This window comes from Hydractinia symbiolongicarpus, chromosome 11 (assembly GCF_029227915.1).
Source record: "Hydractinia symbiolongicarpus strain clone_291-10 chromosome 11, HSymV2.1, whole genome shotgun sequence".
Taxonomy (NCBI): domain Eukaryota; kingdom Metazoa; phylum Cnidaria; class Hydrozoa; order Anthoathecata; family Hydractiniidae; genus Hydractinia; species Hydractinia symbiolongicarpus.
This window is the reverse complement of record NC_079885.1, coordinates 11,474,207-11,488,163: the sequence shown is the minus strand read 5'-3', so window position 1 is coordinate 11,488,163 and position 13,957 is coordinate 11,474,207. Positions and strand designations below refer to the sequence as shown.

The window sequence follows — 13,957 nt, the reverse complement described above, 5'->3', positions numbered from 1 at the left end:
CTGGAAAATCTGTTGGAAATCTGCTGAAATTTTATTTTATAAATTCATTGGTTAGCAATCCTGCAAGATGAAGTAACTGGTTATGGAAACAATTTATACTTCCCGACACAATCCTACTTCAAATTCTCTGAATGCCCCTATACCAACTACACCTTTGATTCGAATAAAACTACTAATGCTATTCCCTATCTTGCTTTTTTGCGTATTCGGAGCCTCCCTTACTAATGCTACCATTGTATATTATTGTTTATTGCATATAAAACTATATTTTAGCATGCCACAATCTAATAAATCAGAGCCTCCAGCTCGTGAAATTGCATCAGCTCGAAAAACTATAACAGAACAAGATCGACAACTAGCAGAATCTGCTTTTAGTCAATTTAAATCTGCAAATTATGAGGGTTGTTCCCAACAATTGAAGAAGTTAACTGAGGTCCGTCCTCATGATGCAAGAGTTGCTGCAAACAAAGCAGTTGTGGAGTATTATGTTTCAAAGTTCAGCAAAACTGATGATTTTATGAAACAACTCAATGCAGTAAAAAAACAGGTTTTTGTGCTATATATTTTATTTATAAAATTTATATTGCCAACAAATGCAACTTATTTAATAAGATCATGTTTTTGTAAAGAAAATGTTGCTAATTGTACCATAATAATTTATTATTGCAACTGCCTTGCAATTCAGCATGCATCAATTGCCATAGAGAATGCCGACATGTTAATGAAGCAGCCATTAAATGACAAATTGGAATTAGGAGGTTGATTCAATACAGATAAATAATAAGCTCTGCTACTTGGCAGTTAATTATGAACTTAATTTTTGATATAAATCTGAAAAACGTTTGATTTCAGCTTGAGTTTGGTATGGTCAACACTGGTGATGAGTTAGATGATATTGATAGAAGTTTTCTTCTTTATAACCAAGCTGTATTAAATTTTCATGTAAGTTATACAAGTTGTGCAAAAATTTGAAATGTTAATGTTTTTATACATGTTTTTTTGTAGCCTTTTCAATTCAGCAGTTGTCAAGGTAAATGCTGACATGCTAACAATAAGCAAATAACACATTACACCTGCAATTTTTTTTGCTGTCATGAAAAAAAAAAATGATTTAAAAAGGCTTTTCTGCATTTTTCAGGTAATGTTTAATCATATGATGTAATATGATTTTCATTCTTAGATGAAGCAATACAAAACTGCAATCAACATATTAGAAAGATTATTTAAAATAATTGAACCTCTTGGTATATTTTTTTTCTTGTTTGTTATTTTTTTTTAAATATTACTACGAAAATCTTATCCTGTATTATAATATTTTTAGGGGATGCATTGGCAGCTAAAGTATGCACTCTTCTAGTGGAAGCGTATTTGCTAAATTATCAAGTAAGCAAGATGTTTGATTATTAAATAGCTATACGTTTACTCATACCCCCTTTCTCTAACTATTGCTTTGTTAAATTGTCCAGACACTAGTAATAATTTAGAGGCTAAATTTACTGGACATTTTTTTGTACGGTATAAAATACTAACATGTCACCCTTAGACTGTAGTTGATTGGCATATGAACAAATCCACTCAGGCAAAAGAACAATGGAAGTAATTGTTGATTTTATAATATTTTCATGATGCTGCAATGATGTCTACATGCAAAACTTGTTTTTCAAAAATAGCCATTGCTTCCGTTGTGCAAAAGTTTAAGTTCTGATCAAAATAATGCATAGGATTGCATGCTTTCTACGTACCGTTAATAAAGTAGATATAAAAATAATTTAAATATAATATATATAAATAAAATAATTTTTGATGATATCGTCACATATGTTAATATAGACACAAAAGTTTTGTCAGAAATTTAATTACCTGTTTTCACTCTTGTGTAGAGCTTTGTGAATTTAGCCCAATTTTTGTCCTAAGTAGTTCCTAGTTACCCACATTGAATTAGATGTCAGTTATTTTCATCTGTTTCCAAGTTATTAGCTGTACTATTGATTTAATGTGTTGACGTCAGATTAATGTTTTAAAGTCATATAAGGAGCTAACTTTTTAGCAACCAAATGACATAACATGGAATTACTGTATTAATAAGAGGTGACATTTTTGTCAAGAACTTTTTTTCCTCGAATATAATTATCCTTCCAAATTTGAGTTTAATTTACAGCCAAAGAAAAACCATGCTTAGTACCGTTGGGTAGCCCAATTAATCTTCTTTCTAGAAGGTGGGGCGGGGGAGCACTTTTAGTAATGGCATATATTCTCAGATATCATTGTAAAACTTAAGTTTTAGTAGTTTTATTATCTTTCTTTTTATTAGCTTGAGCAAGCTTATGGCATGATTTCGTATATTGAGTCAGTTGTTCTCCCACAGACGATAAGCAACGGGGAAGCTTCAAATCAAGGCCAGCCGGAAAAAGGGGGAAAAATGCTTCAAACTAGACTTCACATGGTAAGGAATTAGTTTTATTTTACTGGCGCATGTTCTTATAAGAATAACAGCATATTGTTCAGCGTTAGTAAAATGTGATGTGTTTTTTTGTTATAGGTATTTCAGTTAGATCGTCTTTTTCCTTATACAAACTTAGTATCTATTTTTAGCCTTTTCTTATTATCCATCTATCCATCTAAGAAGCTATTAGCTCATAAGGCAACGTTTAAGTTTTGTTTTTCTGACACTTCCTAATTCATCTTAAAATGTGATTTTTAGCCAAAAATATTTAGCTATTTCCAAGGTTTTGGTCGGATTGGATTGCCAATGTGACTTAGTAACATCCTTGTATTGCATTTATCTTTCTTTTGTTGTTCAAATTTGTTTTCTGTTTAGTTCAAAGTTCGACTTTTCATGATGAGAGGGTTATACAATCAATGCAAACGAGAATTAAAACTTGCTATGAACAGCAGTAACAATGTAAAACATGTTTTTATTTTTTTTTTGTTTCATTGTCTTTACTTAACATTAAGTGACCGATTAAACGTTTACTGAAAAAAAGTGAATCTACGATTGGCATTTACAATTTTTTTATGAGCAGCTCCATTTGATAAGGAGAAAAAAAATGATTGCAGTTTTAACTGCTAAATGTAATATGTGAATTACTTCTATTTTTTCAGCTATTTACTTGCTTTTGATATACCCTAGGCATTTAAAGCTAAGGATTCAATATTTATTCAAAGTGTAAGAGAAACAAAATATTATTTTCATGGATAGTCAGGAAAAAAAGGCAAAAATGTTTTTGTTGAATGTTATTGATTACTTATTTCTATGACAGTTTTATTGGTTCTCTTATTTCAAGAAATTTATATTTCTCAGGTACATCATTGAGAAAGTTTTCATTTCTCTTATTTCAAGAAATTTATATTTCTCATGTACATCATTGAGAAAGTTTTCATTCTTTTTAGTGCATTAAATCCAAAATAATTTTTCGAGGACTTTGATCACCTTGTTACATGGATCTACCATCATATAACTCAAATTTTTAATTTTTTTTTTTTTTTGTAGTCTGTGGAAGCTTTATTTTTAAAAAGCAATGTTGAATGCATAAGGGGTAACCATCAAAAAGCGATAAAGCTACTGAACAGTGCGCCAAAAACTGACAACTATCTCCAAACAGGGCTTCCACTACCAGTCATGTATTACAATAACTTATCAACGATACATTTCATGTTGAAGAAGTATAACTTGGCGGTTTTGTATTCCAAAAAAGCGTTGGATGAAAATATTGTTATCATGAAGACGTTACCTTTAATGGAAAAAGGTAAGAAATTATCTTTTTGTGTTCAATATGAAATTTTACTTGACATGATTTATAGTATATAGAAATTAAATTAACAAATATAGCATTTATAATTTAATAACTCATTTATTTTTAGTTGGCCAGTATTCTGGGAGACCTCTTCAAACACTTGCTATAAACAGAAGGGCTGAGCTCTTATATAATTTCAGCCTTTCATTGTTATTTTCCAATAAACCAGCCCAGGCGTTTGAATACTTCATAGAAATACAATCAGTTTATCAGTGCAATCCAAGGTACTGGCTGCGGTTGGCAGAATGTTGCATTATGCGCACACAGCAGGTAAGCTATGGCAATGTTGATGAAGGAATACATTCTATGTCTGGTCCTTAATTCTGTTTAAAATTATTGGACGATTTGATGATAACATTTTCATGTTTTCTTTTGTAGGCACGTAAAAACACTGAAAATGCAGAAAATAAGAAAAATCAACACGTCCAACTTGTAATTGGTTCAGGTCCTCATCGAAAGATTGTGTTGTCTCCAATTTTGCATCATGTTTCTGAGCTAAGGTAGGTTGTTCTATTTAACTATGTATTGTTTTATTTAAAGTGTCAGAACGTTTTGCATTTAGAGGTGAACAACTTTGGATTACTTTGTTTCTGACGTTTATGGTTGATTTATTATATTTTGAGTCCCTCAGAATTCCTTGTTGTGTGATTATTTTCTATCCTGATGTATTATGTTTTTCTCTTACAGACAACAAGGTCAATCAGCAGCAATACCGGTGCCCACACTTGACTTTGCCAACCTTTGTTTAAGTAATGCCTTACTATTGATGCCTTCAGAACGTGATCTTGAAACAGCTATGATGACGTGCTTACAGAATGAACGTGTTGTACCTGGCGATGATGATAAAGAGTGAGTTCAACTTTTAATAATTTTTATAATGATAACCAAAGTTTATTGAAAATGGTATCCGAATCGTTACCTTGTGCTAAGGATATACGTAATAGTGATGCTAGGGAAGTGTATGACAGGGTGCTAGGGAAGTAAGTGTACGACAGGCGAACGCCTGATAACTAAAGATGGGTAACTGAAATGACTGAAAAGTTACTATGTATAGATGCATACCATACAGGCCACCGACTAGTGACCTTCAAGTTCTGCATATAACCCCTGTTGTTTTTATAGGTCTGAAAAAAGAAGTTTTATACATGTTGATGTACCCCCTGGTGATCCAATACAAACAAAGGAGGCATATCGTTTAAGGTTGGTTTCTATTTTTAATTGGTTATATTATGCTGTGTATTTTTGTTGTTATTATTTTTCGAACACAATACAAAATATTTTTTTCATTGAGTGTGTGTTGTATTAATTATTACCTGGGCATTTTTTTTTGGGGGGGGGGGAAGGAATATTGGGTACACGTTTCACTATTAACTTTTTTGTAAAAGTTCACCAACAGTGAAGAACCTCGAAAACTCTTTTGGGCGTAGTGTCTGATGAAAGAAGTTTTGCAAAACAAGTTAACTTCAGGTGAAAACGCAGGCTACCCAGTCTGCTGTTGCCCCACCTAACTAAACACACACCAAGTATTTTTGATTTCACAATATAATGTTACTAGCTAGCTATTCAAACATCTAAACTTATTAAACTTAAAAAAAACTGAACTAAATATAAATAATACTTTGACTACCGAACGTTTTTAACGTAGTCTTAACATCATGCACCCAAAGATCAGCAATTCGTTTATTTTGTAAATTTAGCATGCTTATAATTGGTTTGTTAAATCGATATTTTCGGCACTTGCGATGTCAGCATTGCTGTTTTATGTGATCCCATAGCATAAGATGAGTTTAACAGCCAGCACGAAAAGACGAAAACGGTTATTGATTATAGATGCTTGTGAACACATTTATTCTTTTTTTTATATACAGGGCGTCTATATTGTGTTGTCATGCTTACGTGGCATTGAGGCTGGCAGAATATTACAAAAGCATTAAATATTCAAAAATTCTGTTGAGGATGGCACATATATCGTCACACAAAAGGTTGGTTTGTGTTCAACGAATTTGTTTTGTTTTTTTCAGTGAGAGTCCCTGATTTCTTTATTGTTTGTTGCAACGTCTTTGATGGGCATAAAAACTAAACCTATTGTCAGATTTTTTATTTTAACAGAATTAAATTTTTACGCGACGAAAGGTAATGGATTTGCTGAAAATTTATTTTTTAGCAACAATCGAAAAAGTTTATAATTTTTTAATTATAATTTACATACGTTTAATTTCCCCAGAAAGTGAAACCGAAAAAAGCCGTTTTTACCGTGAAACTATAAAGTGAAGGAATGGTACCAATTTTTCAAGTTTTAAAAGAATGGTTTGTTAGATATTCTATTCAAAGAAAGACAATTTTTTTTTTCTAGGTATTTAGCTCGAATGTATCTGGCGGAATCACTCATCAAATTAGATAAAGTCAATGAAGCGATTCAGGAATTGTCGCCCGAAAATTTTAAGTTGATGACGTCATATGATCAAGATGTTGCCAGTGTGAAGTGTTGTAAGTTGAATGTCCCCTTTGTTACTGCCACAAGTAATGGAACGTCTGTGCACCTAGAAATATTTATCACATGTTGTTGCCTTCTTTTACACCATCGTTAAATTAAAAGCACCGTAGCCTAATTCACCTAATTTAGTTTGGCGTGGAAAGTAATTATTTTTTTCAACAGTAAGAATAAAATTAGTATTTTATCAGTTCGTAAGATATATATTCCACTTAAAAGGAGTGGTACAATACAGAAGACTTGGATGTATTAAACACCTGAAACATTTCAATCATCTATGAATATGTTAAAAAATTGTTTAACATGTTTTATGATGCATAATTACTTGATTTAACCATATAACTAGTTAGAAAAATGTTTTCATTTAAAGATAATTTTCATTAGAGAATGATTTTTTGTGTTGTTTTAAAATCTCACACTTTTTGACCATGTTTTTAGAATTCTGTTGTCCACATTGAAAAAAAAAATGAGATATTCACGAGTATTCACCTGTCCCTTTTGCAGCTACCACCCGTATGGTAGCTGCAAAAGAATGTTGTTATTATTACATCAATTTTTATTTTACTCTAAAATACTCATTCCGCGAAATTGAGGACGGTTTCCGCCAGCTATCTAAAGCGAATTTGCGAAAAGTGACGTTTTATGGACTGTGTATAAGATAAAAAATAATGCTAGCCTTTTTTTTCATGTTTATAGACAATAGATTGAATATTCTATCAACTTTACGTCTAAGCAGTTGAAATTCTAAAAAAAAATAATTTTACGACATGTTTTAAATCAACAACCAGCTGTTATTTCTTTAAAATTATTTTGTTGTTTTCGTGAGTCGCGCCATTTGCAAAATTATTGTTACAAAGCAGGCAAAAATTGATGAAAATTTTTTTTTTACATCAAGATAAAAATTTGAAAGGTGCAAGGCCTGTCAAGCTTTTTGATGCAAACGAGAGGTTAAATTAAAGGTAGAAACTTCGCAGGCAGAAACTTTTGTGCATTAAAAAAACGCGAAAGTTTATTCCATAACTTTCGTGTTTCGCGATTTTTGGACCAAATTTTGCGAAAAAAACGTTTGCGAATCGAAAAAAAGGTTATTTTCGCGTGAAAAACTTTTGCGAATGAGCAAAAAATAAATATAATATCCATCCGTGTGTCATAATAACAACGAATTTCAGGAAGGGCCCTAAATTTGCTTGGAAAAAAAAATTTTTGCGTGAAAAAACTTTTGCGTTTTTAAATTGGCTATGATTTCGCACGAAAAAACTTTTGCGTTTTGCTGGTTTGAATTAAAAAAACGTTTGCGAAAGAGGGCCAAAAAACGCGAAAACACGAAAGTTTCCTGCTAAAGTTTCTACCCTTGAAGTATATACAAATAACGAAGGGTTTACTTTGAACAAGAATAAGGGGAAAAAGTAGGAGTACTAGCTTAAAGTATTAAAGGGTTTTTTTTCGAGCATTTTCATTAACTGGGATTAATAACTTTTCAAAAACTTAGGCTTAAGGTATCTCTTAACAGTTGTCTCAATTCTCATTTATTTCAGCATGCTGTGTTGACAAAAAAACTTGGTGGTTTTTGTAAAGGACAGCCTTTTCTTTTTTCTTTAGCGAATGCTTTTCCGAATAACTTAACTGAAGGGAGAGCTTTGATGGCGTTAAATGTTGCAAGTGCTTATTGTTTGAGAGCAGCGTATGATAAGTGTAAACAAATGCTTAGACAGGTAGGTAAAAAAATATTTTAAAGTCTGTTTTCCATTGTGTTTATCAGACAGGACTATAACACTACAAAAACGTGTTTTGTTTGAAAGTTTTGTTAAGGTTGTAACGCTTATAGGTAGAAAATTGCAAAGGAACGTCAGGGTAAATAGTTGGAATTAAATTTATGTGTTATTGAGGATATCTTAGATGTTGTGTAGTTCGCGATTTCAAATTTTTTTGTTCTTTAATTACGAAATTTGTTGACGATGTATTTTCCTTTATTTCACTTTTTTTCTCATGTCGGGTTGGAGCGCTTTTTGTATTTATAAGCAACCTACATACTTGGAAATTCGTTAAATTAAAATCATTACTTTTAGGGAATTAAATTTTTCGAGTTCTCGTTCTGATTCGCAAAAAAAAATTTCGCGAAAATTATTTCATAAATAAAAGTCGTGAAAAGTCATTTAGATAACAACAAGTAAACTAAACAAGCGCTTAAATAAAACCTTTTTATTATTTACTCCTGGTATGTATCTGTAACTTTTTTAGATTGTGGCACCGGACATACCTATGTATGCGAAAACGCACGCAATTTTATTGTCAGTGTACTGCGATTTACAGATGGGTAGGTGACAAAAACAGTACGGTATCTATATATTAGTGTGTATAATGTGTGTTAGTTATGTTTATAAGCCTGTTTACAACATATCTCTTTAAATCACAAAGCGTCTTTAAAACACATGTTCAAGCGTTCATCATCATTATCATCATTCTCGGCTTAACGTCCGTTTTCCATGCTAGCATGGGTTGGACGGGGTATATTAATGACCCTCTTCCAATCTGATCTAGACTGTGTTAGATCTAAACTCAACTTCCTCTTTATCAAGTCTGTCCTTATAACCTCCTGCCAAGTCTTTCTCGGTCTGCCTCTGGGCTTTGCCCCAGGAACTATCAAGTCTCTACACTTTCTTACCCAATTATCCTCCTCCATTCTTTCCAAGTGCCCCAGCCAATTCAATCTTCTTATATGGATAACATCTTTAATTCTACGGAGACTTAGCCTGCTTCTTAGCTCATCTGAACTCTTTCTGTCTCTGAGACTGGCATTACACATCCACCTAACCATTCTCATATCATTCCTTTCTAAACGGTCAAGATCTTCCTGCTTCACTGCCCATGTCTCACTACCATACAACATAACACTTCTTACACAGGGCTCATACAACCTACCTTTTACCTCAATTGACAGGACTCTGCTAGTCAATAAAGGAAGTAACTCTCTAAACTTTTTCCAAGCAGAACCTATCCTGCAAGTAACACTTCTTCCAACACCCCCTTCACTGCCCAACGTATCACCTAAGTAACAGAAGTTCTTAACTATCTCTAACGAGCCACTGTTGTACATCATTAAAGCTGGAAATACTTCATTCTCTATAATCTCACCTTTGCAACGCTTGCATACAAACTGTATGTCAGCTCTTAACCTTCCACTAATACTACTGCACTTCTTATGTACCCAATGCTTGCAAGTCTGACAAAAAATTGAGTTACTACCAACCCCTTTCCTGCAAACTCCACAAGGCCACTTTCCAACTACAAGGTCACACTTGGCTGCAATGCTACTTATCATGACTTTAGACTTTGCTGTGTTTACCTTCAGCCCTTTCTCTTCTAGTCCTTTCTTCCACTTCTCAAACTTTTCAACTAATTCTTCCATCGACTCTGCTATGAGAACCAAATCATCTGCATACAATAACTCCCATGGACAACCTGTTCTGAACTCCATCGACAGCGCTTCTAAGACTAGAATAAACAACAAAGGACTAAGTACAGAACCCTGATGTACACCAACATTTACACTAAATTCATCACTAAGTGAATAATTAATCCTGACACGACTTCTAGCATTGCTGTACATAGACTGAACCATCGTAACTAGCCACTCATCCACCTAATTTTCTCATAGCCCACCAAATAACTTTACGTGGCACTCTATCAAAAGCTTTCTCTAAATCTACAAAGGCAAAATAGAGATTCTTTCTCTTTCCTAAATACTTTTCCTGAAGCTGTCTGAGTAAAAATATTGCATCTGTAGTGCCACGCCCTGGAACAAAACCAAATTTCATCTTATCTATATCAATTCTTTCTCTAAGTAACTTATCAATCACTCTTTCAATAACTTTCATTACTTGATCAACCAACTTCAAACCTCTATAGTTACCCCTTTCTAATGCATCACCCTTGCCCTTGAAACAGTTCACTATTACACTCGACTGCCACTCACTCGGAATAGCACCATCCTTTATAATCTGGTTAGCAAGACTTGTAATAAGCTCAACTCCAATATATCCAGATGCTTTTACCATCTCTGCAACAATACCTGATACTCCTGCAGCCTTGCCAATCTTCAATTTCCTAATAGCCTCCACTACCCATTCTGTCTTGATCTGCATAGCTGGCCCTTCTACGACATCATCATCAGACAAATTATCCTCGTCCCAATCAAACTCAGTGTTAAGCAACCTCTGATAATGATTCTTCCAAGCTACCCTTTTCTCCTCCTCTGTGCTAGCCAAAACACCTTCATCATTACGTATACACTTCTCACCTACAATATCTTGATTAGTCTTCTTCATTTGCTTTGCTATCTTGAATACCTCATTGCGCTGGTCTTCCCTTCTTAACACATCTGCAAATCTGTTTCTCTCTGCTTCTGATTTTGCCTTATACACTGCTGTACGAGCGCGACGCTTAGCTTCTAAGTAAATATTTTTACTACCACCTGACTTCCACTCTTTCCAAAGTTACCTCTTTTCCTTTATACACTGGTCAACCTCATTATTCCACCACCAGGTCTGTCTATGTCTAGCTGGTCCTTTCGTCCACCCACAGGTATCATCAGAAGCTTCTAGAAGACAATTCTTCAAAGTAGTCCAAGTACTTTCAACATTGTCACTATCACATTGACTATTGTAGGCTAACTGCTGAACTTTTGCACTAAATTGTCTTGCTACAATCTCTTCCTTTAGCTTCCAGACTTTTCGACGGGGCCTGTACTTTACCTTGGCTTCTTTAACACTCTTCAAGATAATATCACAAACCAGCAACCTATGCTGGGAAACACACTCTTCCCCCGATATAACTTTCACGTCCTTTACCACTTTCTTGTCTGACTTTCTAACCAAAAAGTAATCTATCTGTGTCTTACAACCACCTGACTCATATGTTATCAGCCTACTCTGTCTCTTACTGAATGATGTGTTGCAAACCACCATGTCCGTTGCCATTCCAAACTCAAGCAATCTCTCCCCTTCCTTATTTCTGCTCCCAAATCCATAGCCTCCATGCACACCTCTATAACCTTCAGATGACTTCCCAACATGACCATTAAAGTCGCCGCCCACCATGACAAGTTCAGTGTCTCCAAACTTTGATGTGACTGCTATTAACTCATCATAAAACTTATCTTTATCTTCCTCACTGAGTCCACACTGTGGAGCATAAACTGACAGAAAAGTGACAATCCTATTACCTATCAAAAACTTTATCACTATAATACGACTATTAACACGCATAACATCTATTACTTTTTCTACCCACTTCTCCGCAACGAATATGCCAACCCCTCCATATCCATCACTATTACCAATCCAAAAAAGCTTATACCTTGCCCTCCTACCTTCCACAAATCTCACTGAAGCTCCTCTCCACCTAACTTCCTGAACACAACACATATCAACAGATCTACGTTCTAACATTTCAACTACTTCACCTGCTCTACCTCTCAGAGTACCAACATTTACACTAGCCATCCTCAACCTAGTGTTATCTACCTTGTGATGTGATAGCTGGGTAACGGTCTGACGATGCTCACATCTGACATCTGTCCTACCGTGCGCGACACCTTCACTCCTTAGAGTTCCAGCCCCGTTTACGCAGTTTGTCTGATCAACTATTCTTACGGCCATTAATAAAGAGTTTTGGCATTGTTTTACAGCTGGATGCCCTTCCTAGCGCCAACCGTTCACAGACCGGACTGGGTGTTTTTTAAAGTGACACCATTGATTTAACCTTTCTTATAGGTCAAACTTCGTCGGCTTTAAACCTTATTAAACGGAGCGAGATCATTCCATCTGGTCGCCTAATTGATCGTGTGGAAGCAGCTAGAGCAATGTCCGACATGCAGCAGATGTCTCTCATGCAGCAACAAATGCGGTCTATGGTTGGTTTACAAGCAGCTGCACCACCCACTGGCACGTTCTTACCGAACACGCAATCTTCTGGCTTTTCTAATGTTGTTCAGCCACCAACTGGATTTCAAAACAATATACAACCACCTATTGGGTTCCCGCCTGGTGTCCAACCCCCTATCGGATATTCTGCGAATTTGCAACAACCGGTTGGCTTTCAAGGTGGACTGGAGAACAGGTAGTTGGCTTTCAATGTTGATATGCAGTCGTGCGATAGACGTCTTTGCTGTGCTGCAATAAACTACGATGTACACAGCGTGATAATAACGTCTAAGGAGTGTTGTCGTTTGTTTTCGCGGCGTGACGTGAAAATGACATCTAAAGAATGTTGTCGTTCTTGTTTCCATTCTATGTTAATTATTTTTTGTTTTATGTAAAATGCAGGAAAATTTAATTAGAAAATAACACTTGACTTTTCCCTGTATCTTTTCAGAATTTTTGCTGGAATGTATAATGAATAATATAGACAACATTTACGCCAGGTCGGGTAGCTTTGATTTTATCATGGATCAATATCACTTCCCTAGTAGATAGCGGCATGACACCCATGTTAAAAACAAAATTTGTTATAACTGACCCCCTCGTTTAAACATCCCCTCTAATAACCGCCACCTAAATGTCAGAACAAAGTAAGCGCCAGGGCAGTTAATAGAGAAAGTACGGTACCTTATTTTCATGCAGATCAGCTAACTCAGAAAAACAGGTTTATAGAATACTTGTTTATGAAAATTTCTTCTTTTTTTACAATAAATGTTTTTTCGAAATGATTAACTTTATGCGCAGGACTTTAACTAATACCAAAATGTAAGAAGAAAACACTGACCATAATGAAACAATGTCTAGTATTCTGCCTGTGAGTACAGCTAACAATTTTGGACAAAATTCGGAAACAAGGAGTTACAGCTTATGAGATTTTGTATCTGACTACTTTCTGTCTATCTAAAAAAAGATTCGAAAGCCACGGTGGACACGAGACAATATGTTCAGGCGATAGTAACAAATAGGAAAGGATTATACTACACTTTTTGCAGCTTGCTGCCAATATATTTTGACCGGAATTGTAGCAACGTTATCTTTGTTGCCAGTAACAAAATGCAACACTTTTACGTGCGACCAATCACAATGCAGCAATTTTGATGAGTAAGCAATGTTGTAGCACAGATGCGGCGACAAAATAAAATTTGAGGGCGATAGTAACAAAATTAATTTTGTTACCATCGATGAAAAAATTGTCATGTCCTGTGGCTTAAGTCCGATGTAAACATTGAAAATGCGTGAATATCAAAAAAAATATAATTATTCTGGTGGGAACAAATTTTTCTTTTTTGTCTTGATATATTTTTAGCAGAACTGTAACACATAATAACAGACCAAAAACGTTGACGTGATAAGAACCAATATCGCTACCTGATCACGCTGTCAAATCTGTCACGTATCTTCCTATACCGACGTGATTATCTCAAGTACACCCAACACGAAAATACTAAGGTGAAAGTTCAATCTTGTTTATGTCTGACAGACCTTGAAAACCTTAATCATATCAGGAGATCTTTTGAATATTAACCATTCTTCGGAGAACAACCTTGAAAGCATTGAAATTGTGAAAAAAGAATTGAAAGACACCCAACCTCGTTCCCAGAGCATTTTGCCTTGTTGATGAAGTTGATCTGTCACTCCGTAATAACGGCTTAGGGGACACAAGACCCTGGGTACAAGGTTGGAGGACACCCTGG

At 34.8% G+C, this 13,957-nt stretch overlaps 1 protein-coding gene across 1 annotated transcript; it reads left to right on the top strand.

The window, feature by feature from the left end:
- The first annotated feature begins 273 nt into the window (after positions 1 to 273).
- On the top strand, positions 274 to 12,629 carry LOC130614045 (CCR4-NOT transcription complex subunit 10-like). Its single transcript, XM_057435444.1, has 16 exons — positions 274 to 547; positions 853 to 942; positions 1,181 to 1,244; positions 1,322 to 1,383; positions 2,312 to 2,443; positions 2,819 to 2,902; positions 3,491 to 3,746; positions 3,862 to 4,064; positions 4,173 to 4,294; positions 4,482 to 4,643; positions 4,917 to 4,994; positions 5,663 to 5,776; positions 6,148 to 6,281; positions 7,885 to 7,997; positions 8,524 to 8,599; positions 12,057 to 12,629. Exons 1-16 carry the CDS (start codon positions 275 to 277, stop codon positions 12,404 to 12,406), a joined length of 2,313 nt encoding a protein of 770 aa, XP_057291427.1. The 5' UTR covers position 274; the 3' UTR covers positions 12,407 to 12,629.
- Positions 12,630 to 13,957: the final 1,328 nt, after the last annotated feature.

Bases quoted from the DNA above. Each gene is read 5' to 3' on its own strand.
- LOC130614045 (XM_057435444.1), top strand. From the start codon at position 275: ATGCCACAATCTAATAAATCAGAGCCTCCAGCTCGTGAAATTGCATCA. The intron at 7,998-8,523 runs GTAGGTAAAAAA...TAACTTTTTTAG, and splicing joins GTAAACAAATGCTTAGACAG to ATTGTGGCACCGGACATACC. The intron at 8,600-12,056 runs GTAGGTGACAAA...CCTTTCTTATAG, and splicing joins GTACTGCGATTTACAGATGG to GTCAAACTTCGTCGGCTTTA.